This window comes from Hipposideros armiger, unplaced genomic scaffold (assembly GCF_001890085.2).
Source record: "Hipposideros armiger isolate ML-2016 unplaced genomic scaffold, ASM189008v1 scaffold_538, whole genome shotgun sequence".
Classification (NCBI taxonomy): Eukaryota; Metazoa; Chordata; class Mammalia; order Chiroptera; family Hipposideridae; genus Hipposideros; species Hipposideros armiger.
In genome coordinates this window covers 446,627-471,247 of record NW_017731888.1, presented here as the reverse complement: position 1 = coordinate 471,247, position 24,621 = coordinate 446,627, and the positions used below count along the sequence as shown (strand labels likewise).

The 24,621-nt window shown below is 53.3% G+C and overlaps 1 protein-coding gene across 9 annotated transcripts in view; it reads left to right on the top strand.

Moving 5' to 3' along the window:
* The window catches only part of ARHGEF10 (Rho guanine nucleotide exchange factor 10), a 108,171-nt gene that overhangs the window by 68,329 nt on the left and 15,221 nt on the right, over positions 1-24,621 (top strand). For all 9 annotated transcript variants that reach the window (XM_019668744.1, XM_019668748.1, XM_019668743.1 and 6 more), the window contains 11 exons: positions 911-1,081; positions 2,574-2,719; positions 4,768-4,949; positions 15,750-15,865; positions 16,249-16,376; positions 16,520-16,620; positions 17,955-18,076; positions 18,831-18,917; positions 20,489-20,679; positions 21,242-21,399; positions 23,814-23,956. In XM_019668744.1, coding sequence (XP_019524289.1) covers positions 911-1,081; positions 2,574-2,719; positions 4,768-4,949; positions 15,750-15,865; positions 16,249-16,376; positions 16,520-16,620; positions 17,955-18,076; positions 18,831-18,917; positions 20,489-20,679; positions 21,242-21,399; positions 23,814-23,956 — 1,545 coding nt within the window. The remainder of the gene's footprint in view (positions 1-910; positions 1,082-2,573; positions 2,720-4,767; positions 4,950-15,749; positions 15,866-16,248; positions 16,377-16,519; positions 16,621-17,954; positions 18,077-18,830; positions 18,918-20,488; positions 20,680-21,241; positions 21,400-23,813; positions 23,957-24,621) is intronic.

Genomic DNA, 24,621 nt, shown 5'->3' with positions numbered 1-24,621 from the left:
AATCTGATATTGTTTTACCTTTTATTTGGTGTGTGGAAGGTGTGCGGAAGAGGGGTAGTCTTATACGGCGAGTATATAACAAACTCTGTATTTTGAGTGGAAATGTTAGGGGGTCGTCTTATACGCCCAGTTGTCTTATACGCCGGCAAATACGGTATTTGTGTGCATAGGCTTATAGTCAGTTTTCATTTTGTTCTTTCAATTCACGTATATTTTCCAATGTATGTTCACTTGCAGCCTTTGTTCACTTGTATTAATAACAAAAGCTGTTATTTTTCCCAAATCAAAATATCCAGAAAATGTGTTTTATTTCTTCAATTGAGAAGTGCTTACTGAGCTCTTAATATGTGCAGACACTGTCGGCGTCTAGGGAGGTCACAGCATGGTGAGGGAGAACGGTGCCAGGAAGCCAATTAGACAGTTAGTTCTTTAGCTATGCGGGGGTGAGTCTCAATCAGGCAAGCCACAGGGCGCTGGGAGCTGTCACCGCGCGCGCAGCAGCCAAGGTAGAGTCGCCTCATGCACCACGTGTGTAAAAGCAGGTGCAGGCTAGTTGGGCAGTGCTGGGCGGTGCTTTGGGTGTCACAGGTCCCCAGTCGACTCCGAGAGCTAACTGGCGAGAACACGGATATTGTTATGTTTGGTGTCCTTTACTGGGAAGTGCTGTGTTTTCATTAGCAGTGCTGCTCACTGAGTTAATTTTGTTTTTGCAAAAGGAGCTGTTCACGTGTTCAGCCACATCGTGATTCACTTAGTGTATTATCCTTCTCAGAAGTAGCTGATGTCATTGTCACCTGTCGGCTGCCAGTCTGTGGGGGAGGCGGGTGTGGGGGCTTGGGAGCTTGTGGTGGTAGCTGCCTGCTGCCCCACCTCAGCAGTCACGTGACTCTTTGCCTTGTTTCTTCGAAAGGACATGTTGAAGAACACGTCCCGAGGACACCCAGACAGGCTGCCCCTTCAGATGGCTCTGACAGAGCTCGAGACATTAGCAGACAAGTTAAATGAAAGGAAGCGAGACGCTGACCAGCGCTGTGAAATGAAACAAATAGCCAAAGCCATCAACGAGAGATACCTGAACAAGGTTGACAGAGGTTTCCTCAACTCTATGCTGAAATTACTTTTGCTTTACTAATAAGCTGTGATTCTTTCAGCCATTAATTACTAACCCTTGGAACCTTTGGAATAACTCCCTTGGCCCGGGTTCGTGACTGGGAGCTGATGGACAGCCTCAGGCGGTCCCCACGGCAGACTGTGTGCTCTTCAGAGTCCGTGTACGTTTCTTCACAGATTCATGAGGCCCGCACATGGACCTAGAGCCCCCACAGAGGGTCGGAGAGCTCTCTCCACTGAGTTTTGCTTTTGAAGTGCAGTGTTTCATTTTAGAAACTCACAGTTAAAGCATAAAATACATACATATATTCTTATTTGTACCTGTTCGTGCGTGGACTTGCAGCGTGTATTGTGAAAAGGTGATGCTCAATGCAAGATGAAGGCAGGCCCTTTGCAAAGCTGTGTTTCAGCCATTTTTCTGTGACAGTGGCCTGCCTTTGTGTAGGCTTTACTCTCTTATTCCCCGGTCCGCAAAGAGGGCTTCATTTGTCTGACCTGTAGTGAATAATTACATGTAATATTCATTGCTCCCTAATCACCTTTTGTTTTTGTTAGTAGGGTTAATTTGCTGCCATATAATGACATTCAGTAATTGTGTAAGGACTTTACCGTAATACATTTTAAGCAACAGGCTTTCTTCTGATTCTGCAAATGATTTACATAGGAATTTTTATGAGCAGAAAATGGCATTAAATGGTAGTTTCCATTTACAGTCGGGCTTCCCTGTGGCACTTGCGTATTTGGGAGCCCGTGTGGTGCAGTGTGGTGGGCCCTTGGTGAGCGTCCGCACCTGAGCTTGTCAGGGAGGCACAGGTTAGACCCAGAAGGCGGTGGAGCTCGTCCGGGCCGACGGTTCCGGGTTTTCCAGCGGCTGACTTGTTACAGTGACTTCCATGTGGCCGTGTCGTTTGGCAACTTAACACAAAGCACCTTTCCAGAGAACCGAATGTATTTTGTTGGCACCCTAAGACGCCAAGGTGTTGACTTAACTGTGCGATCCTGTGGGAAAGTAAAGTTACAAAGTATCACTTTCACTTGTAAACACCCCTGGCGGATACAGTGTTACAAGAGGCAGAATGAGAGTCTGACAGGAATGGAGCGTTTATCCAGAGGAGTCATTTACGGAGAAGGAATATGTGAGTGACAGGTGACAATAAGTGAAGCCCTCGTTTGTAGACTTGGTATCTCTTAGCTTAGAAGCGTGTTCACGGGGGAATAGATTCCTGTTGTTGTTTAGAATAACGGGAACCCTGTCTGTAAAACGTTTAGTAAAAAAGCCACGTTCTAAGCTCTAGTACATACGTGATGTGTGACTGGGAGCATGTGGACCCACTTTAAAGAAAAACATCCGTACAGCTTGGATGCTGTTTACTCATTTTTTTTGCAAGACTTCGCTGTCACCCTTTTCCTTTCTTTGACAAACTCGATTGTGGTAACTGTGAAGTGTGACTTTGAATATTCAGCTTCTCAGCACTGGAAACCGGTACCTCCTTCGATCCGATGATATGATAGAGACGGTTTACAATGACAGAGGAGAAGTTACGAAAACCAAAGAACGCCGGCTCTTCATGTTAAATGACGTGCTGATGTGTGCCACGGTCGGCGCCCGGTAAGGATCTGTTTCGTTGCCTAGAGGCTGTGGAGCCACACGCGGCCTGTGGGCCACACGGGCGGTGACGTCACCACTTCTCACACATGCCAGACGGCCTGTGTGCAGAGTCACCCCTGTGTGACTCGGGACGTGTAGGCGGACCAGACAGCGCATTTCTACGGGGTTGCCGGTCACGGCGGGCAGAAATCAGGGAACTGTAGGCACATGTTCTGCTTACACGTGGCTGACGCCGGGACTGGAACCTAAATGGGGGTTCTGGTCTAACCCCCCTGAGCCACCCACAGCTCTTGTTACGATCATTGTCAAGCTCTTTCTCGTTAGCTGCTTCTCTATAAATGTATTTTTGATGTCTTTCAAGCCAGTTTTTTGTTTGTTTGTTTGTTTTGTTTTTGTTTTTGTTTTTAGCTGAGCCATCCTGCCACCTGTTGGCAGCTCAGCGGCTGCTCAGCTCGGGCTGGGACTCGAACCGCTGTTGCTCAGAGCTCAAACTCTTGAGCGAGCTCTTAACCAACTGAGCCACTCGGCCGGCCCTTGATGTCTTTCTTACATAATTAAATTGGGCGTATTCATATTCAGTGTAAACCAAGGACGTGAGTAAGGACACTTCATCGGTTCTTTACCTTGGCATCATTTTACATCAGAGCTGTTCCAGCACATAGGACACTGTGGTTGGTTGAGGATCTTAAGACGTTCAAAGGTCTTCAAATAAGGCAATTGACATAAAACTGAACTAATGCAGGTGGTGGGATATGAAGTGGGGTCCTGAGCTGCTCAGAGTGGCTGTGAGCGTCAGTTCCAGGAGTTCTTGAAGCCAGTGGTAAATAAACTGTTGGAGCCTGAAGTCATTTGCAGTGGTAGTGTTAACACCGTGGAGACCGGCCGCTGTGGTTGGTAGCGTTTACCAGCACAGCACACAGAGGAGTTCCGGGCCTGTCACCCTCGCTCGCCCGCTGCCACACATGTGGCACCTCCTCCCGTGACCTTAGAGTCCCAGCAGGTGGCCGGTGGTGAGTGTCTTGGAGCTTCTTAGAGCTCAGTTCCAGCGCCACCTTCTCAGGACATTGTAGAAGGACTTGTACAGCCTCTGGGGACACCAAGACCCCAGCCACCATCACACTGAGGACTCTAGGCTCAAACAGGAGGACAGCGGTTTGGGTGCAGGGCCCTTGGCACCTGCGAGTCTAAACACACACCCCTGTTCACAGAATATGTTTCGCTTCTTACTCACTGCGACTTGTGCCTCCCCCTTTCCGCTTCCCATGGGGACCAAAGTAGACATGGAGGCGGAGCCTCTGACATCAGTGGGAGGTGGTGGCGTGGGTGAGGACGGGCTCCCAGTGAGTCAAGGGCTTCGGTTTAGGGCTGGCCTCTGGCACGTTGGGCATTGCTTCCTGCATCTGCACAATGTATATACTCACACATTTGAAGAAAAGCAAAGCGTGATTATACCAGCGGTGCTTCTGCAGGGGCGGGCTTCCCTGGGTAGGTGCCGGAACACAGGTGTCCACCCGCCCAGCTGTACAGGTGTGTTTTGTGTTTCCTGCATGTATGTTCCAAGTGTGATAACAGAAGAAAGTAATATGTATGGGTCACGGGATTTTTCCTATTTCATTTCCACATACTAAGTATTTTAATTGTGGTATTTAGCGGTCTGATTTTATCTTATTAAAATGGTTTTCCTGTACCCAAGAGTGAGAGGGAATGTCAGAGTTAACCCACATCAGACAGTCAGAGTACCTGCCCACACAGGAGATTCGTCCCGTTAACAGCATTTGCCAGAACGCTTGAGCGTCGTGGCTCAGGTGGCCAGCAGGAAGTTTGGGCTTTTGGGAGGCATGTCAGTGCACGGCCCGCGTCTCTGGGTCAGACCAGGAGCCCCCGCCCCGTCATCTAACTGGGGGCCTTGTCGTTGCAGCTGGTGGTAACCACTGGTGAGAAAGTCAGAGTACTCGGTGTCCCTCGCGGGGCAGCTCAGGGACAAAGAGGGTCGTGGCTTCCTCGTGTGATTGTTCACAGAGTAAAAACCTGCTGGTGGTTCGTTTCAGCGCCTCACATGACGGCAGCGCCCTTGCATCGACCAGCCAAAGGTACCTGCTGAAGTGGAGCGTTCCGCTGGGACTCGTGGAAGTTCTAGAGTATGGCAGTAACACGGGCGCAGGCGAGCACAGCCGGGGCGCCACGCCGCACCCTCCCGAAAGCCTGGCCGTGGTGGCCGGCGCGAAGCCACGTAAGTGACATGCCACTAATGTGCCTGCAGAGGGGGCCTGCGTGCTCTGGGACAGAACTAGAAGGAGACCCATTAGAGTGGGAGCTGTTGGAGTGTGCGTTTCGCTTGGGTGGGTGAACGAGGACCTTGGGACGTGTCGTCCCCGTGGGTGGGCATCCTGTGGGCCCAAGACTGAGTGCTCCTGCACTTGGGACGTTTGGTTTCTGTTCTGCGTTTCCCACAAGCAGTGAGGACTGAATTGATGCCCAGGAGGTCCTGGCATGTGGACGGGGTCCCAGGTCAGCTCTGCTGTGGACCGGCTCGTGACCCCTCCCCCTGTGCCTCAGCCCCCCGTGGAGGGGCCCTTGGCTCTGAGCTTCATGAGGTAAAATGAGAGAAAGGCATCAAAATACTTTGCAGATGCACCAACGGTTGCATGTTTATGCGTATTGTTTCCAAACAGTCTTCAGACTGTAGATTTTGAACTTAGTGTGGTAGCCATTACTTTCTCCTCCTCTGTTTCTTTTTTAACCCAAATGAAGCCTGGCTAAGGTGTGTTCCCCCTCTGGCCTCTGCCCTGAGTGTGGAGCATGTGACATGCAGTGAATGGGGACTCTCAGTGAACCTTTTTATATAGAAAGTGAGCCTGTCTATTAACTTTTAATAATAAATATAAATGTATTCAGTAATTAATCTTTCACATTATTTTTTCTGATACCTTTTTTTTTTTTTAAGATTTTATTGGGGAATTTGGGGAGGGGCACAGCGTTGGGGAACTGGGGAAGGGGAACAGCCAAGTTGCTGTCCTTTTGTCCTTCAGTCTAGTTGTGGAGGACGTTGCTTCACTGGCCCATGTTGGTATTATCATTGTGCTCTTCCCGGCTGAGGCAGTTGAAAGCTCACGCCCACTGCCAGCCAGCCCCACTGTAGCCCACGCCTTCACTGGCGACTCACGGCAGCCCAGCTCCAGGTTGAGCTGTTGTTCACCATCTTAGCTGTAGAGGGCAGTGTCACTGGCCCTCATATGTGGGATCCGAACTGGGGCCCTGCTGCTCAGAGCGGGCATCCCAACCAACTCAACCAATGTGCCACACGGCCGGCCCACTAATAAATACCTTCTGAAACTAACTTTCTCACTGAACATGCACATTCACTTGGATTCACACAAGCATGACGTGACTATTGGGTCTCATTCGCTCTGGGGGCCCATTCCCGTGCTGTTAATTGTCATTCGTTTGGTAATCTGCCTGGTGACCTGGTTCCTGGCGCAGGCTCCTAAATCATTCTCCTAAAAAGTGAGGTGCACAGTCTCAACTAATAATCAAAATGCCAAATTGTCACAGATTTCCAAAGGAGGGACACACTGGGGTGGGCGGCAGGGGCCAGGCACAGAACGCGAGGCGAGAACGAGGGCTTTCCAGAAGGACTCACGTCGCTGGGATTTTATGTGAGGTCAGCTTGTATGTGTTTGTTCAAAGCTCTTAAAAACGCACTTAAATTATTTGGCGGTATTGATTGCGAATCATATTTATGTCTAGGTTTTGTGAATTAAAAAATGCGTATTTGTGTATATTATAACGGTAGCAATCTTAAATGTATCTGTGACTCAGGTTGCGTCACTGTGTTCAAATCTTTTGACCCAGGAAATAGATACTGTGCCATCGTACACCGTTTTCTTCATCTGTTTATGTCTGACTTACACCGAGCCAACTCAGAGCGAGATCCCAGTTAGCAATAGTAAAAGGCGGAAAGCAGGGTGACTCGATTTTGAAACTGTTTTATAGAAGGAAGAACCTGGAAAAAGATTGCTACTGCGTTTGCGCCCTAAACGCTACTGCAGCTTCCCATCAGCTCAGCAAGGGACACCTGTAGTTCTCATTGTCAATTGAGAGAAATGTGTCACTTTGGAGAGTAAATCTCTTTCTTGATTCTGAATACGGAGAACTTGGTTGTCATATCGTGAGTTAAGGAGACTTTGGAAACTGCTTAGAAACACACATGACTGTGGTTTGCAGACTCGCCATGATTTTGTTCTATCGTGTCTCTTGAAAGAGCAAGGACACATCTTCAGGGGCAGTCTGTCGGGAGCATCTGCCTTAAACAGAGAATTTAGTGAGCAGCTTGTTCTGCCGTTGATAGAGATTTGTCCTCTTCGTCTTCTGGGTGGAGCCCACACCTCAGGCACAACGTGTCTGATCTCCGTCTGCCATCGCCTTTGGTGGCTGTTGGTGGCGGGGTGCCGCGCCTCAGTACGATCTGTCATCATAACGCGTTTCCTTTAGGCAGTAAGGATACCTAACTTAACCAGTGCACGAGGGACTCCTGAATTCGTCCCTTCTCTCCTGCTGGCCCTGCCAGCGGCATGGTTTCCCTCCCGCCTGGAGCCGGGCGTGCAGCACGAGCTCAGTAAACGTTTGCCGAGTGAATGAGGACACGAATGGAGTCACCAGGCACCTTACGTTTAATTCAACTGTGTCTCCCACCTGCCTGTTTCTGGGAGGCCTGTGCTGAAGCGAGAAGCGAGCGCCGTGTCCTGGTAACCCCCCAAATGCGAGAGCTCAGAGACTGCACCCACAGCCACTCCCATGTGAGGGGGGCATTTGACACAAATGGTACGACAGGACACACTCCCTACTGGGAGCACCGTGGGCGCTCTGGGACCTCGAAAAGAGAAAAATTTCCATAGACAATGCCTTTTTTTTTTTTTTTGTAGGGGGCAGTGTCACTGGCCCTCACATGTGGGATCCGAACCAGGGCCCTCTGGTGTCCCAAGCCAGTTCTCAACCATCGCGCCACCTGGCCGGCCCGACAATGCCTTTTAAGTTAGACTTTAAAGAAGTGGGATTTTAGTAGATGGAGAGTGGGGGTTTGTTCATCCATTCATCCGCCCATTCATTCAGCCGATAGTTGCTGAGCAGCCAGCCAGCCCTGGCACCCCCTCGGGGAGCACGGGAGGGAGCACATGTGTCCTGGGTGTGGTGAGTGGTTGAGTGACTAACACCATCAGAGCCATGACCGTCCCTCCAGCTCTGCTCACGGGGTCTAGCCCCATTCACAGGAGTGTCACCAGAGGGGGCGCGTGGGCTCTCCTGAGGTTGCCAGCACAGTGGACACTCGGCACTGGCTCTAGTTGGTGACACTGCTATTCCTTCTACTCCTCTGGTGATGCCAGGGGTCAAAGCTGGGGGTTGAAGAAAGAAAACAAAATAATTGCTAGTGACTCAGTAAGCTGTCTCTGGACTAGAGAGCAGAGTGAAGGTGATGGTGTGTAGGAGACCCGCTCCTTGGTGAGAAGAACTAACGTTCCTGTCCCCCCAGTAACGGAGCTGCGTCACTGACAGGTGACAGACATTCTTACTGGCACTGTCTGGATGCAGCTTTCCACTTGGGGACCGGTGTCCTCAGCACAGAGGCCGGGGATGAGCCACCGCCGTCCTGGGGTTCAGGGCTCCTGAACTCTCATTTAGGTGCTCAGCTGTGTTGAACACGTCACTTTTTAAGCTTTGTTTGTTTGTTATATGTCCATACAGCCCAGTCCACGGTGCCATTTCAGGTGCACGGTGGCCCGTGACCTTGGAGGGGCCAGGAGGCCGCTGGGCAGGAGGCTGACGGGGGGTCCTCAGCACCCAGATCCGCCAGGGCCATGGGGCCACAAGCTCCCTCGGCTCCCTAGTGTAGTGTGTGGGCCCCAGGACCTCAGTTCCCATCCATAAAGTGGGCTTAGTTTTTAACTGAGCTGTGAAAGGAAGGCTGAAGAATAAATCGTCCTTAAAATGCCTTCTGGATTCAAAAACTTTCCTTAAGTTAAAATTCTGTTTGAGCTGGAAGACTGACCTCAAGGCAGAGCTCTCACCCAGCCCTCCGGTGATGGGGTGCGGGGCTGCTGCCGACACAGGCCCGGCGGTGTGTCAGCACCGGGACCGGGCTCATGGCGATCTGCCCCGGCTCACCCACGAGAGGGACAGTCTGCTGTTAGGGGCAGATGACGGCTCGGTCTGTGTGGCATCAGTCCGTGATATTGAGGTCGTTGGCACCAGCCTGCAGCCAATGAGTCCCTCATTGTTTATGCAGCAAAAGCCGTGTGCCATCCGCGAGCCATGTCGCGCCAGTGTGGCCGGACTGCTCAGACGTCCCCAGTTGTTACGGAATGACTCAGATTTACCCTCAGTGCTTTTGTTCCCTCTGCAGCGCTTGCATTTGTCATCCCTAAATTATTTTGAGAAGCTAAGTTAAAAGAATTCTTGTTCTCAGTTGATATCCATGTGACGTTTGCGCTCTCTGAATGACTGTTCTGAAATTTGGTATCGGGAAGCTGTGTCTGTTATTCAATGTTGAAGAGGGCGTGGGCGCACTGCCTAGCTACCAGTGCCGCCTGGAGGGGACGCGTGGCTGCTGGCAGGGGCCCCGGCGGGAGCTGCGTGGGAAAGGCACGCGGGGAATGTTCATTTGCTCTTTTTTTTTTTTTTTTTAAAGATTTTTATTGGGGAATTGGGGGGATGTGAACAGTGCTGGGGAATTGGGGAAAGGGGAACAGACAAGTTGCTGTCATCTTGTTCTTCAATCTAGTTGTGGAGGACGTTGCTTCACTGGCCCAAGTTGGCACCTTCATTGCGCTCTTCCCGGGCGAGGCAGATCAGTCGCCGGCTTCTGGACGGCCGCTCACTGCGGCTGCTGGCCGCTCACGCTGGCTGCTGGCCACACACGGTAGCCCATGGCAATCCACTGCCACAGGGACTGCAGCCCACGCCGTCGCCAGCGACTCATGGCAGCCCAGCTCCAGGTTGAGCTGTTGTTCAGCATCTTAGCTGTGGAGGGCAGTGTCACTGGCCCTCATATGTGGGATCCGAACCGGGGCCCTCTGGCATCCCAAGCGAGTTCTTAACCATCGCGCCACTCGGCCGGCCCTCATTTGCTCTTTAGCATGCATCTCCTTGAGTCGTGCCATTTTATGGGCATTAAGTTTTCTCTCTAGTGAAAGGGCTTGCAAGCGGGTGTCGTGGTCCCACGGCGTTCCATGGGTTGGTTTAAGTTTCCAGATCCCTGAAGTTGTTTTGCAAAATTTTGTGCATCTCTCTGGGGTGATTGAAAAGATTGCCCTAACATCCTGAATTGGGGCCGGTGCGGGAAGAGAAAGACTCGGAGGCACGGTCCTGTGTTCCAGTGCGATTGGTCTGGCACCCTGGGGGGCTGCCTATGGCTTCTTAGCGATGCGTGCCTTCCTGTGAGAGGAGAGAAGTGACCCTATTGCCGGGAACGTCACCACCCGTCTCCTAAATGCTTCCCAAGGAGCAGCTCTTACTGTAGAGTGCCTGTGCAAATGCCGGTACTGTTACTGTGTAACAATCAGTGGTTACTTTCTGGTTAGTTACTTAATCCCTCCAAAGGACAGTGGAAGTCACAGCCTGGCTGTACTTCTCTGTCACAGGGAAGGTCGCTGTTGCAACTACAGGGTCAGCCTGGTTCTGTGCGGCTGTGGTTGGAGCAGCGTCCAAGTCAGCGTTTGGGGCTTTGTACTTGAGGTCTTCTGTATCAAAGACTCCGGCAGTGACACGTGCAGTCAGAACTCCTGGCGTGCGTCTCAAGGGCGCCCTGCCCTTGGCCCGGGCGCTTGCAGGTAAAGAGACAGCAGCTCCAGGGAGCACAGCAGAGAGAATGGAAGGCCAGCGAGACAGCCCGCTGTGGACCCATGTCACTTCCCGTCCCCAAGCCTGTACTCAGTGCCTCCCTTATGCTGAAACCCTGAAAGTGACGACCTGCAGCTCTGAAGGGACGGCTCTGGCAGCAGGTGCGGGGGACGGGGAACAAGGGAGGTCACTGTCGTCACCAGCAGTGGCCAGAAGAGGCCCAAGCCTCCTTCCCTTCTGGGGGGCGGGCCCGGGAGGGGGGGGCACCGAGCGCGGCCTCTGGGACCAGGGCGGGAGTGGGGGCTTCCCGTAAAGGTTAAGCCTGAAAACATGAACACAACCAAAAAAGACAACAAAGAGCCATGAATGAATAAAAAAACAGATGCCAAAGCGGGAGGAGGGGGGCTCCCCGTTCCTAAGTAGCTGTGAACGTGAATGAGGGGCCTGAGCAGCTGAACGCAAACCCAGCTCCGACCCTCGTGAAGTACAAGGCGGGGGGAGACAGACGGCGGCCACACTTTGAAGGACAGACTGTGCTGGGAAGCCCGTGTCATGGGGGCCGCTTATTGCTCTTTGGGGCTCGGCTGCCGGCTGCCACCTGGTGCCTGGGGTCACTCCGTGCCGAGACCAGGTCCAGGCCCCCAGGGGTGATGGTTAATCCTCAGCCTCTGTGCGGCTTCTGACAGTAGCGGCCACCATGTCCCCATGGGCAGGGACCGACTGTCACTCCACGGCCCCTCCTGTTGAAGCTTTGCTGTCATCACTCGAGCGTGGCTATCAGAACACAGGAGGCACCGAGGCTATAGCAGTACTTTAATGACTGAGAACATGGAGCACTTTCTCGGGAGGACTTGAGAGGAGCTTCACAGAAGTGCTGCTGGGACAGGGCGCAGGGCACAAGCCACTTTCCTGTCACGCATGCGCGTCCCGACCTTCCCCAGGGGTGCCAAGGACCCTGAGGGTCGCCGAAGCTCCCGGGTGCACGTTGAGAGCAGACACAGGCCTTGGCTGCCCACGATTCCCGCCAGAGACCCAAGTTCTGTGGGAACCGTCCTCCTTAGTCCCCGCACAACAGACTGAAGCCTCCGGTGGCCGCTGACCCCCGAGCTCGGGCCGACCTTTGCCCGGTGGTTCTTCCTGGAACTAGGGGGCTTTGAAGGCCGGCCTGAGAAGATGACTGCCCACAGACAGGCCCCTGATTTGGGGGTTCCTGCAGCTGGGCTTTGTGGAGTAGAAGCACTGCCGGCCTCCCTGCTGGCTTGGGAGGACTGGGGTGGCGTCCGCAGGACCTGGGAGGTGGCTCATGCGTGAGCAGAAAGGTGCTTCCTTGGGCTGCTGTGACCGGTGCCCCGTCCGTTCCGGATCTCTGAGGCTTATTCTGCACGGTTGTTAGTCCCCCGGGACGAAGCCGTGTGGCAAACAGATGACACGCGTGTCCCGAGAAGCACCTCCAAACCCACATGGAGCAAAACCACAGAAGCACAGGCATGTACCTGCCTGTTTCGGCAGCGGGTGTCTTGGCTGGAGGGGGAGGGGGTGAGGTTGTTGGACCTTCACGTTCCGTTTCTTTTGGTAAAAGTGACATCTGCAGCCAATACAGCGAACCCTAACGCCTGCGAGCTCTGGGCAGCTGGTAAAAACGTGGCCGCGTATTCCCTCTTGTGCATTTCAACAACCTGTCACGCATTAACAATGTGAGAGCGAGAGGCTAGAGTGGCGGGGCCCCGAGGCCCCTGCGCCCTGGGACGGCGGCCGCAGCGACAGAGTGGGACAGGAGGCAGGGAGGGGTCTGCTGTCACCGTGGGCTCGTGGGGACAGCCCTGCCCGGAGTTTCGCCGAGGCGCTGTCGCACACAGTGGGGACGCCCTCCGTGCAGGATGGCACCTGTTCTTTCTGGGCTTGTTTCCGCCTCGTTTCCGTGGGGACAAATGCTGCTGTAAATTTCTGGGTGTTCGGCAGCATATCCTGTGGACGCCACTGTCTTCTTCAGGAATGCAGCAGGAGGAAGGTGGGGTCGTCCTGCCCAAAGAAGGAAGCACACACCTTCTGTGTGAGACGCACCTGCTGCGTACGTGTGTGGATGGTGCTGACGTGCGTAGCTGGTCCGAGACCTGCCCCCGCGTATGAGCTCGGACAGTGTTCAGGCTGTGCTCCCCCAGGTCTCATTCCTGCTGCCCAACCTGTCAGGGCGATGGCCGAAGTTGATCCACCCAACGTGGTGTGTCAGGTAGCGTGCACGGCTGTGCCTGCGTGTGTGCCTGTGTGTGCCAGGTAACGTGTGCCCGTGTGTGCACAGGTGTGTGTGCCAGGTAGCGTGTGCCCGTGTGTGCACAGGTGTGTGTGCACGGGTGTGCTCAGTCACTTCCTTACGTTTTGATAGACGAGCCTGTCCAGAAAGCTGTGTACTGCACTGACGGTGCATCCGGTGTGTGTGCGCACGTGTGTGTGCACGTGTGTGCATGTGTGTATCTGCATGTGTATGCCTGTGCATGTGTGCCTGCACGTGTGTGCCTGTGTGCAAGTGTGTGTTTTGCACGTGTGGCTGTGCGTTGCACAGGTGGGAGTGCTCGTGGGTGTGTCTGTGGGTGTGGCCATGCGCTGTGTCTACTGCACACAGTAGGCCGGCGCTGCACATGGAGACGCGTGCAGGCCACACGGCGAGCCCGTTGGTGCTGTGTCTGGGTTCAGACGCCGCCCACACTAGGGACAGGCTTTGTCCCTGATTGGTGCTCTTGAACCTTCGTGGATATGTTCTTTTCATGTCACAGAATTCCTGGCTTTTATAAAACTCCACAAGCCAGACTGGACTCAGGTCACAGGGCAAGCTCTTGTTCTTTTGTCACTTCGCGTCACAGTTGCAGCTCTGAGTCAGCGGTGGCACCGCACGTGTGTGCAGGGCTGGAGGGCGGCTGGCAGGAGGTGCGGCCTCGGTGTCGGAGGCAGATAGGCGTTGGTTTGCTGGAGCGCTGGCAGGCGCGCCCCTGACTCAGCCAAGACTTTCCTGCACTTTCCGCATAAGGAGCCCAGTTCGCTCATCGAGAACCTGAACTTGCTCCTGTCAGCAGACGGTGGGTCTGCTCTGTACGGACGACACTGTTTATAAATGACCCTCGCACCCGGGAGTTAGCTGTTGCTCCCTGCGGCCAGACTAAAGCCGTTGAAGGAGGCAGGTGCTGCCGGTCCTTCTCCTTCTCGCTGCAGCGTGCGTCCACGTGTGCGCCTGTGTCGGGCGTTCTCACGTCACAGAGGGGGGGACCGTCTTCATGTCATCAGTGCCGAGTGCAGGTGATTTAAAGTGACCACATGGCGCTCTCCCACGGCTGCTCCGTTTACTTGCACATTTTAAGCGGCTGTAGTGAGCTTGCTGCTGAGAATGGTGACAGATGAACATCCTTGCATGTAATTTGTCTGTCTGTCCAGTGTCTGCTCTCAGCCGGAGGGAGGCGGTCTCTCCTGCCTCTGCAGCTCCCAGAAGGGTGCCTGTGGGTGGCGGGGGCAGTGAGAGAACTGGGCCCCCATCCGGCCAGCAGACCTCCCCGCTGCCTTCCCAAGCCTCCTATGCAGCTGTGACGTCTGGCTGTGACGTCCCTGAAGGACAGGCCTTGGCGTGTCACTGTGTGTATTCTTGCCCGTCAGCACTTTGATGCTGGTCAGCGCTGTTTGTGACAGTGACACTGGGCACTCATGACTGTGGATTCAGGAATTCAGACTTTATTTCCAGCTGCAAGGGGTGCTGCGCCCCGTGGGTGGTCCGCGTGCTGCGCCCCGTGGGTGGTCCGCGTGCTATGCACGGGGCTCCGAGCTCTCAGTGCTGGAAGGTCACCGTGCTTCCATTGGAAGTCATGGACCTTCTGCTTTAATGGGTTTGTGCCTCACAGCGAAGGCCGGGATCAGCTACAGGACACACAGGGTCCCTTTTCACTTTCTTAAGAATGTGAGGACGGTGACAGCAGAGCCTCAGGGCCACCCACGGCTGGGTTCCTCTTGAGCTGGCCCTGAGGGCGGCCGGCTGTCCCTGGGGTTCTGTGTGTCAAGTTCATTTTTTATTTTTCTTACACAGTATGTTTATAATTTAAAATATTTTGGCAATAACATATTTGCTTTTACTGACTAAGTCATGATGTGAGCATGGACTGGTGGTGGGTCGTGGGCACTGCACTGACTTGGCTGCACAGGCCACCAGTCGTGCACCCGGGCCTGCGGGGACACAGCCAGGAGGCTGCTCCCTCATCAGCACCACGAGCGTCCTCTCCTGCCTGGATCGGAAATCGGGCTCCCTCGTTACTGGCTAGGTGACCTCAGGTGACGCATGTATATGCAACGTAGGCGACAGGCTGCTGTGCGTCTCTGCACTGTGGACTTTGAGTGTCATTCTGAGTTTCCACCCCCCCTCATGTGAAAGCGTGTGACCTCAGGCAGTGTCATCAGTGACATGGAGACAGGCGTGCACCCCTTGTGCCCACAGCCCTGCTGTGGGAGTGAAGGACGCCTTTGGGAATGACTGGTGCTGGGCTGTGCCCACTCAGGCGCCCAGAGCCAGCGCACCCTTAAAAACCTAAAGAAAGATCACGGGGAAACTCATTCTGATGTTGGAAATTAGGTTCAGATTAAATGTCATTTCTAGATGCCTCTTACCAATAGTAATGACGTCAACAGTGTTTAAAAAATACTAGAAGTGACAAAACATCAGTCAAACCCAAATTGTGAGACATTCTTAAAAATAGCTCACCAGTGTCCTTCAAACACATCAAGGTCGTGAAAGACAAAAAAAATGCCTGAGGAGCTGACCCAGACCGGGGAGACTTAAGGAGACACCACAGCTAATGTGGGGCAGGATCAGATCCAAGACCAAGGCGACGTCGGTGGGGAGGTGGTGAACTTCAGCAGGGTCTGCAGATGGTTCCAACAGTGTTGCCCGAGGTGGTGTCCTGGCTGTGACGATGGTTCTGTAAGAGTTGAACATGGGGACCTGGGGGAGGGGCGTCCCAGAGGCAGCTCTGCTGTTTTTGCAACTTTTCTCTAAATCTAAAATTATTTCAAAACCAAAAGTTAGAAAAGTTTGAAAAATTGCTAAATGTTTGAAAATACCTACTATTCGAAAGTTCGAAATTAGCTAGAGTTATTTTCGTGTTTTCTCCCTCGAGCACCGGGTGAGCCTGGCCTCAGGTTGCTTGTCTTCTGTTTGCTTATTTTGCAGACAAAGTTTACATGGGGCCCGGACAGCTGTACCAAGATTTACAAAACCTGCTGCATGACCTGAACGTGGTCGGGCAGATCACGCAGCTCATCGGAGACCTGAAGGGACACTACCAGGTGACCGTCGAAGCCATTTGGTTTCAGACCCCTTTTCCCTCCTGAGTCGTTGTCTGCATGTGAGTGTTTCGCCCGCCGGGCTGTGCCGGAGCGAGAGCTCACGTCCACTGTAAGAACCGGTCTGTTGTGTTTCCTCCTGTTCTGCATTGGGGGCCGGGGGAGGGGGTGCTCCTTCAGCGTAACCGCCCTTCACTCAAGTGTCAGTTCTGAGTAGAAACGTCTCAGCAAAGCGCATGTGGCCTGACTCCCAAGGGTTTCTTTTTCGTATCAGATACGCGTGTCACTGGTGTCCCTGGGATTTTCATGTCACAGCCACGCTCTTCCCCTCCTCAGGACAGTCCCGTCCTGACACTTTTCAAACGTGCTGTGTGTTTGCCCCGCAGAACCTGAGCCAGTCAGTGGCCCACGACTGGACGTCGGGTCTGCAGCGGCTTATTCTGAACAAAGAGGAGGAGATCCGAGCCGCCGGCTGGTGCAGGGTCCAGCTCCAGCTGCCGGGCAAGCCGGACAGGTCGGTGGCGCCGCCATGCAGCCCGCTCGGCCATGGCCGAGAGCACGGCTCTGTGTTGTGGGCATGTCTCTGTGGTGACCACTTGGGACAGACATGCGTGTGGCTTACTTCGCCATGACGGCCGTATCTGTCCTTCCTGGCAGGTCTGGGCGGCCGGCTTTCTTCACAGCTGTGTTTAGCACCTTCACGCCCGCCGTCAAGGAGTCCTGGATCAACAGCCTGAAGATGGCCAAGCTGGCTCTCGGTAGGAGCGGCTGCTTTACGCTGAATGGGGCGTGTTTGATGAGGGCACAGCGTCCATTTCCGAGTCCCCTGGAGCTTTCTACGTTATGATGAGACACACAGCTAAGAGGGTATCGTCGTGGTTGGGAAGGACACTTGACGGCAGAGTCATCGACTCACCTGAAAGAGGGTTTATACAGGGGACGTTCACCCCAGCACGGGGGTTAGCCGGAAGTTTATATTATAATTTAGGGAGCGTAGGGCAAAAAGCCCTCACTTTTATTAGAACAAAACATTCAAATCAGCTGAGATTCGTCAACACAAGGGAAAGCCGTGAGTCAGGAGACCAGCCCTGGGTTCCATCTGGGTCCACACGGCAGGAAAGGTTCTTCTCAGCCTCTGCGTCCTTGTCCCGGCCTGTGAACTAAATTACAGGTGGGGCTGACCTGCCCAGCATGAAAAACAAGTTCTGTCAGGCATGGGTCCACTGCGTGATTATTATCTTGTTCCTTGTCTTTTCTTTAAATATATCAAACTGAGATAGATAGAAGGGTGGATGGATAGATAGATAGATAGATATGTATTGATATGTACACTTATGCTGTGTATATACACAGATCTGTTGCTCAGAACACTGGGACGGTGTGAGTGTGCACGTGTGTGTGTGTGTGTGTGTGTGTGTGTGTGTGTGTGTGTAGAATTCTCTTTCAGATGCGAACAATTACATTCGCTGATAATAAGGCAGAAACGGGCCGTGGGCCGTGGAAGCTGATCAGTGGAGGGGCCTGTGTCGGGCGGGGGGCGGGTCAAGCACCCCAGCTCCTTTCTTCCTGAATAATTAATTTAGTGGTTTATCGGTGACTCAGTAAATAGAAATGGCCCACTCTCGGAGCAGAGTACGTTGAACCTGAAAATAAGCCCCTTTTGTCTCTGATGAATTACATGTTCAAGGCTGAGATTGACAAGTTGCTCTGGTAGGAAAATACTTTTTTGTTCCGTGGTACTTTTTTATCCCCTAGCCGTATACCATGTTAAAAAACTGTATCTTTGGTATTTGAATCTAAACATCTCAGTTGCTTTGGGGGAAAAAAATGAGAAAGGGTAGGCCCAGGTGTTCACACTGTGACGTTTCACAGCCCTTTACGTGGTGCAGCCAGGAGCAAACAGGGACCTGGGGCGTCACTTCCGTGCGGCAGGCTGGGTTCTGGGATGGAGCCGCGCTGGGCGGCCGTCCTGTAAGGAAGGTGCCGTGTCCCAGGAGCGCCGCGCTCGGTGCCCGCCTCACAGCAGGGACAGGGCGTGGGCGACGTGCCAGCTCACGGCTGTCCTTCGCATTTTCTCCTTGACCGTGGCCAGAGGAGGAGAACCACATGGGCTGGTTCTGCGCGGAGGACGACGGGAATCAGATCAAAAAGGAAAGACACCCTCTCCTCGTGGGGCACATGCCTGTGACGGTGGCCAAGCAGCAGGAATTCAAGGTGACTGGCGGGTGGGCGTCCAAGGCTGCGCCTTCCTTGTCCTGCTTGGGGAGCGGTTAGCTGGGGCAGCGTCCCGACGCGTCGCCCGGCCCAGCCGTGGGCGGTGCTGCCCTGGGGCCATTAGTTAGAAGTCACCTGAGGTCGCTGTCGTTTCCGAGGCCCCTCCTCCCTGGCACGCACCCCAGGCGTGTGCATGTGTGTGAGGCGAGGGCACACGCGGTCCCATCTGTCGGCGCTGGGGTCCCCTGCGTGGCTCTGTTCAGTTTGCACCGTGGGTCACAGAGGCCTGGTGCTTCCAGGCGTGAGGTGCCCGCTGTGCCCCAGCCAGCCCCTCTCCAAGCGGCGCCCCGTCCTCCCCGCGAGCCGTGCGTCTAGAGCTGCAGCCTTCAGAGACCTGCGGGCATGTCTGTTCTCACTGCTAGTCCCTGGACACTCTGACCTGGAGCCTGGGATTCCCTGTGGCTCCCACAGCTGAGGGGTCACTGCCCAGAGCGGGCAGGGGAGGGGCAGGCCCTCCTGGGACGCGCTCCGTGACGTCTGCTCCAGCCGGTGCTGGGGTCCGGAGGTCAGATACTAAAGCCTGAAGCGGCTCACTTAGGTGTTTGCTTCTCGAAAGCTAATTTCTGAGACTCACACTGTAATCTTTTCTTCTTTCAATCTTTGATGAGTTGTAACCTGGACTTTCTGAGGTTAAATGTCCAGACACCTCCAGGTTCCAGTTTAAATGTGGGCGTTTGATTTTCTCCCCCTTCAGATCGAGTGTGCCGCGTACAACCCTGAACCATCCCCGAGCAGCGCGGGCCAGCCCGAGTCCACGCCTGCAGCTCCCGGCTTCCTGTGGGTAAGGCGCCTTGTGTGTCTAATCACCATCGTCAGTGCAGAGCTGAGGGCTTCAGCGGAGGGCTGTCAGTTGCCGGTGTCCCTGGATTATCTTCCTAAATGACAGCTGTGCGCTGTGGAAGTGAACTCGTCACTTTAGGAAGGGAAGTAGAACTCTTGGGAGTTAAAATGTTTCTCTCTTTTCTTTTTCGTCTAAAACTTTGCCAGATTAAATTCAGTCCAGAGATAACCAACTTAACTAATATGAGAAGAACTTAAATATTTCTTCAGTTTGGGTGGTTCAGTTGCATGGTTTTTTCCCTCCAAGACATTGCTGGCTTTTTACACTGGAAACTTTGTTAAAGCGAATTTGTTCCAAATAAAATATTGCTTTTGAATTACGCTACAGTTGTAGTGGACATTTCTGGTTCCTGCAAACCAGAGGAATTCCCCACACGGTGTGTGCTGAGGTGCCCTGGGGTCCCCCTGCCCGGGACCCCCCAACTTTTACGCGATGGGCCAGCCCACTGCTCTGCTCGAGGGCCTCCCCAGCGCCCTGAACTCCGTCACTTGCCTGCCACCTCGGCCAGGGCTGCTGCGGCGGCACTGGGGCTGGCTGAGTGTTGAAAAAGGGACAAGATGATCCTTGCTCCTATCTACCAGAGAAGGGGTAGGCTTCTCTCCCGCAGGACTTTTGAATTTTAAGAGAAATTTTTCTCATAAACGGGACCTGTGGCAGGCGCCTCCTTCCCTCTGCTGCTCACACCCCACTCCCTGTCCCCAGAGCGGGACTTGGCAGTTTAGCACCCTTCCCCTGAGAGGCTGTCAAAGCAGGATGCTTATTTGTAACACGGAAAAAACACAGTAAGAATAAGGAGAGATGTCACCACATTTCCAAAACTGGCCAAAAGGAGAAATAATCTGAGAAGAGGAGACGCCACCCTAAACTGGCCAGTTTCCTCTCATAAGGTCAGAGGTCAGGAGTGCTGTCTCCTAGTAACTCTTTCTACGAACAAGGTCTGACGCTTTCCCACTTAAAAAGCAATTAGATTTAAGTTTCCATCGGAAAGAAACTTGCTGAGTGTCCTTACGTGGCCCCAGGAATGGGCGGCCGGGGCAGTGGCGGCAGTGCCGGCTTAGGACGGGGCAGCCCTGCGCTGTGGGCTGGATGCTAACGACCTGCTCGGGGCCAGGCCCACTGCTTTTTTCCCTTTGGAAGTACTGTTTTCTTGGGTAAGGTCTGTTAAACTTTAGTGTGAAATTATTTAAAACTGATATTAATCTATTTTCTGAGACTTTAAATTGTGTGCGAGCACCACTTAGTAGGGCAAGGGCTGTGATTTTTTTTAAAGCACATACATGTAATTTTTTAAAAATCAAAACTGCGTTCTTAGTAAAATTAAAAGAAAAAATAAGTCAATTGAATATGTTGAAAAGGAAAAGGGGCTCTGTTAGCAGTGTTTAAACGTCATGACCCTGCTCAGCGTGGTGGCGCACGAGAGCCTTGACTTTTGTCGCTGCCATTTCTTGTTAGCTCTTAGCTTACTGCGTTCACACCCACGCGCTCACTTCTCCCCTAACTCCCCGATGCAGATTGGAAGTTGTACCAGCCAAATGGGTCAAATTGCCATCGTTTCATTTCAAAATTCCACTCCCAAAGTCATCGAGTGCTTCAACGTGGAATCGCGCATCCTGTGCATGGTGCATATCCCCGCGGCAGACCCCGAGACCACGGTGGGAAGAGCGCTGGTCCCCACCATCTGCGTGGGGACTGAGGAAGGCAGGTATGTCCTCTCACTGTGTGACAGGCTCCCTCGCTGCTCCGTGGCGGGCACAGCAGTGAGGTGCTGGGGTGGACATGCAGGCCGGCCTATGGGGACTTGTCCCGGTCAGTAGCTGTGCGCGAGCCCGCGGGAGCTCTTCCAGGAAACTCCAGGGCAAGCATCGGTCCGACCGTGTGTCTGCCACGGGCGTGGCTCATTCTTACTCATGCTTTGAAAAGTACACCCCTCCCTATATTTTGGAATAAACAGAGCCACAGCCTGTGTTATAATCATATAGCACATCGACACGAGTTAAAGGAACGTTAAAATGTTTTTCCTGATAGGCAATTTAAGATACACAAGAAGGAATAATTTGTCTTTAACCCAGAATCCCTCCTTTAAGGCAGAGCAAAGAGATCAAAGTGGTCGCATCTTTAGATGTAGCCGTGGGTTTCCAGGAGCGGGAGGGCGCAGGCCAGGATGGGGCGCGCGCGGGGCTGCGCGGTGGGGACACGTTCCCGCTGACGGGCGCCCCGTTCACTGTGAGCAAGTGTGTTCATTAGCTCCCGTGTTTCTTTTAAAGCATTTCCATTTATAAAAGCAGTCAAGGCTCCAAGAAAGTGCGCCTGCAGCACTTCTTCACCCCCGAGAAGTCCACGGTCATGAGCTTGGCCTGCACGCCTCGGAGTCTGTACGCGGGGCTCGTCGACGGGGCCGTGGCCATCTACGCAAAAGCAGAAGGTAATGGGGTTGCTCGATGCTAGCAGGTCTCACCCTTGTCCCAGAGCACATGTGACTTTCTCACTCCCAAAAGGACGATGGGAAAATAGAATGAACACACAGGCAGTTGTTCTGAAGGCCGGCGTCCGGCCAGCCCCTCCGAATTCCACAGAGGAATGCCTACAGTGTCCACCTTTTTCCTCCTCAAGCCCCGGTTCCATTCCCTGCACCGTGTCCCTACCTCACTGTCCTCTGATGGAGAGAATTTCAGGCCCCTTCGGTGTGTGTGGCGGTCACCCTCTGTGCCAGCCCACTGGTTAGAAAAGGCGGGACACTGGCTGCTGTCCCCCCTCCTGCGGCTCCTCTGTCCCAGCCCTTTCCTGGCATCCCTGGCGTCTCCATTCCTCTTGTTACAGACCCACCACAAGTCCTCATGGGTTCCAGTGGTGGGAGCTGGCGTCCCCACTCCTGCGCAAGGGCACCCAGCCCAGGTGCCGACGTTCTGTGCGCCTGGTCCTCCCGCGCTGTCAGCTGTAGGTGGGCGCCGCCTGGCGCTCCGTGTCCTGTCCCTCCAGCCCCTGCCTGCAGTGTGTGCTCCCCAGGATGGCTCTGCCTCCACGAGCTGCTTTGAGGATTTTTCCCCCCACGAATTACGGAAACTCTTTCAGGGGGGTTTGATCTGCGCCCCACTGCTGGCAGGCAGGGGTCCCTCCTGCCTCTGTCTCCCTCCCGCCCCCCGCTGTCTCCCTGCCCCGTCTCCGGGAGAGCAGGGTTCATGCCTGGGTCCCGGGCTGCCACAGCCGAGCCCGCTAACTGCTTAGCGTCCTCTCCCATCTCGGCCAGGGGCCTTCGTGCCCACTGGACGCCCTTGATTCCTGGCTGCACTGCCCCTCCTTCCTACCCACACCTCCATCCACCAGCAGATTCGCATCCACTCCTCCAAAACAGGTCCTGGTCACGTCCCATCTCTGTCACCAACGCGCTGGTCCCTCCCGTGTGCACAGACTGAAGCCCCGTTCCTGGCCCCCAGGGTCTTCCGTGTGGCACCTGCCCACCCTCAACTCACCTGCCCCTCCTGGTCCTGCCACAGGCACGTGACTTCTGTCTGTTGTTCAAACACAAGTCCATTCCCAGCTGAGGACTTTGTGCCAGCTGTCCCTTGCCTGGGAGGCCGCTGTGCCGTGACCTGTGACCTTCACGCTCGCTTCCTTGCAGAGGCCGTCTCTGACGCACACAAGAGTGAGGCCGTCCCGCACAGCACACCTCAGCGGCGCTGTGGGCTTGGTCCCCGCAGCAAAGCGAGCCGTAACCTCTGTACAGGGGACAGTCGCACCTTCAGTTTGTTAAAGCTCCACACTGAGAAATGCAATAAAAAGCATTTCCGTTAAGCCGAATGCCACCTGAAACGTGTGTCGTAAACGTCACAACGCGCCTGTCATCTTGTAGGGTGTGCTGACCACAGCGTGAGACAGTTACTGACAAGCAGGTTTCAGATCAGGAGGCTCAGGGCTTCCGTGCAGAACAGAGAAGGAAGAGCGCTCTCTGCAGCCAAGTCCTTGTTCTCCCTGAGCCGGACGTTTTTATTTGTTGAGGAATTGATGGTTGAACAACTTAGTTATGGTTTTAGGCACAATGGCTTCATTGAGGGTTAGTTTGAAAACTGAAGATTGAGTTTAATTATTCACAGGATAATTACATCAGCCACTTTAAAAACTGTGTGTTAAATCTGCTTTAGGTAATATTTTATTGCTATGCAAGTTGTGTATTGACTTGCACTTCGTGTAAGTGTGATAAACCTCATCAGTAGATCTCTGAAAACATTTTCAAACCAGAGTGTTTTATAATTTCCTGTGTTTCAGGAATGCAGCAAGTTCATCAAAAGAGAGGGTGCCTTTTACCTCAATTTTTATTGTTTTTTTCATATTCAGTGAAGATGTGTTTTCTCGTCATGCTGCAATATATGTCAAGGGATATTTTAAATAAATGCAGGGATGGGGGCATTTAAACATTAGTCCAATTATTTTGGGTGAAAATCCTTTTAATGATGACCAAACAATTTTTTATATTATTATTGCAAATAATAGAATTTGTCAGACAATTTGTCAGCTACGCTGAGCTTTTAAATTGCATTATGACATTTTAAATTCTCACAACAACCTTTGAGGCATGTGGCAGTGTTGTCCCCATTTGCAGAGAAGGAAGCTGGGGCTTAGGGTGGCTAACCTGTCCAGGACAGGCGCCAAGTGGCGGCCGGGGACAACGGACGCCGGCTGCCTCCGCTGCTCCGAGCTCCGTGGCTAGGCGCCTGGGGAACCTGTGCGAGTCCTGGTAACTCGAATGTTTGGTTGTCTGTCATTTAGAATTAACCTTTTCCCCAGTCCTTGTGCACAGATAACTGAGTTTGAATGACATTAAAAGAAACGTTTCCTTTTAAGATGGATCCTGGGACTCTGAGCCTCAGAAAGTGATGAAGTTAGGTGTGCTGCCGGTGAGGAGCCTTCTGATGACGGAAGATGCGCTGTGGGCCGCCTCCGGAGGCCAGGTTTTCATCATCCACGTGGAGACACACGCTGTGGAGGTAGGTGGCTGCAAGCAGCTGCCCAGTGCCGGGCAGGTGCATTCCAGGACCAGCCCCCAGGGGCCCCCGGGGCTGGAAGTCAGAGGGCCTCTAGCACCCAGCAGTGTGGCAGCTCATGTCTGTGGCTAAAAGAAAACCTTCCAGGTTTGACTAGAAAGATGGGACTAACTAGAAAATCCCACTCACCATTATCTACCACTCACCCAAGGGAATAATTGTTCCTTGTTTACCTAGCAATTCATACAAGCACAGAACTTTAAAAGAACTGTCCAGTGTGAACATACTAGAGTCTTTGAGGATGTTTGGAAAATGTGCATTTGATGGAAGGGGCATTTCAGATCAGTGGGATAAGTGGATTATTCGATACAGGATGATGAGACAGGTCAGAATTTGGAAAAATGTCTGTCCGGTCCCAGATCTGTCCCCTTCAAAACATTCCAGATGAATGTAATGTTAGGATATAAGCAGGACCGGGAACTGGCCCAGGGTGTGGGCCGGTCTTGTTACCTGGCAGTGGGGGGTCGGGGGGGAGGTTTCCCGAGGACCCATGTACCAGGAAGTTGCCATAATACAGAAAGCAATACATCTGGGAACGTTTTAGAACCTTTTTCACATCTAACATGTGTGTGTGTTTGTATCAACGTTTTTGTAAACTAAAAATTGGG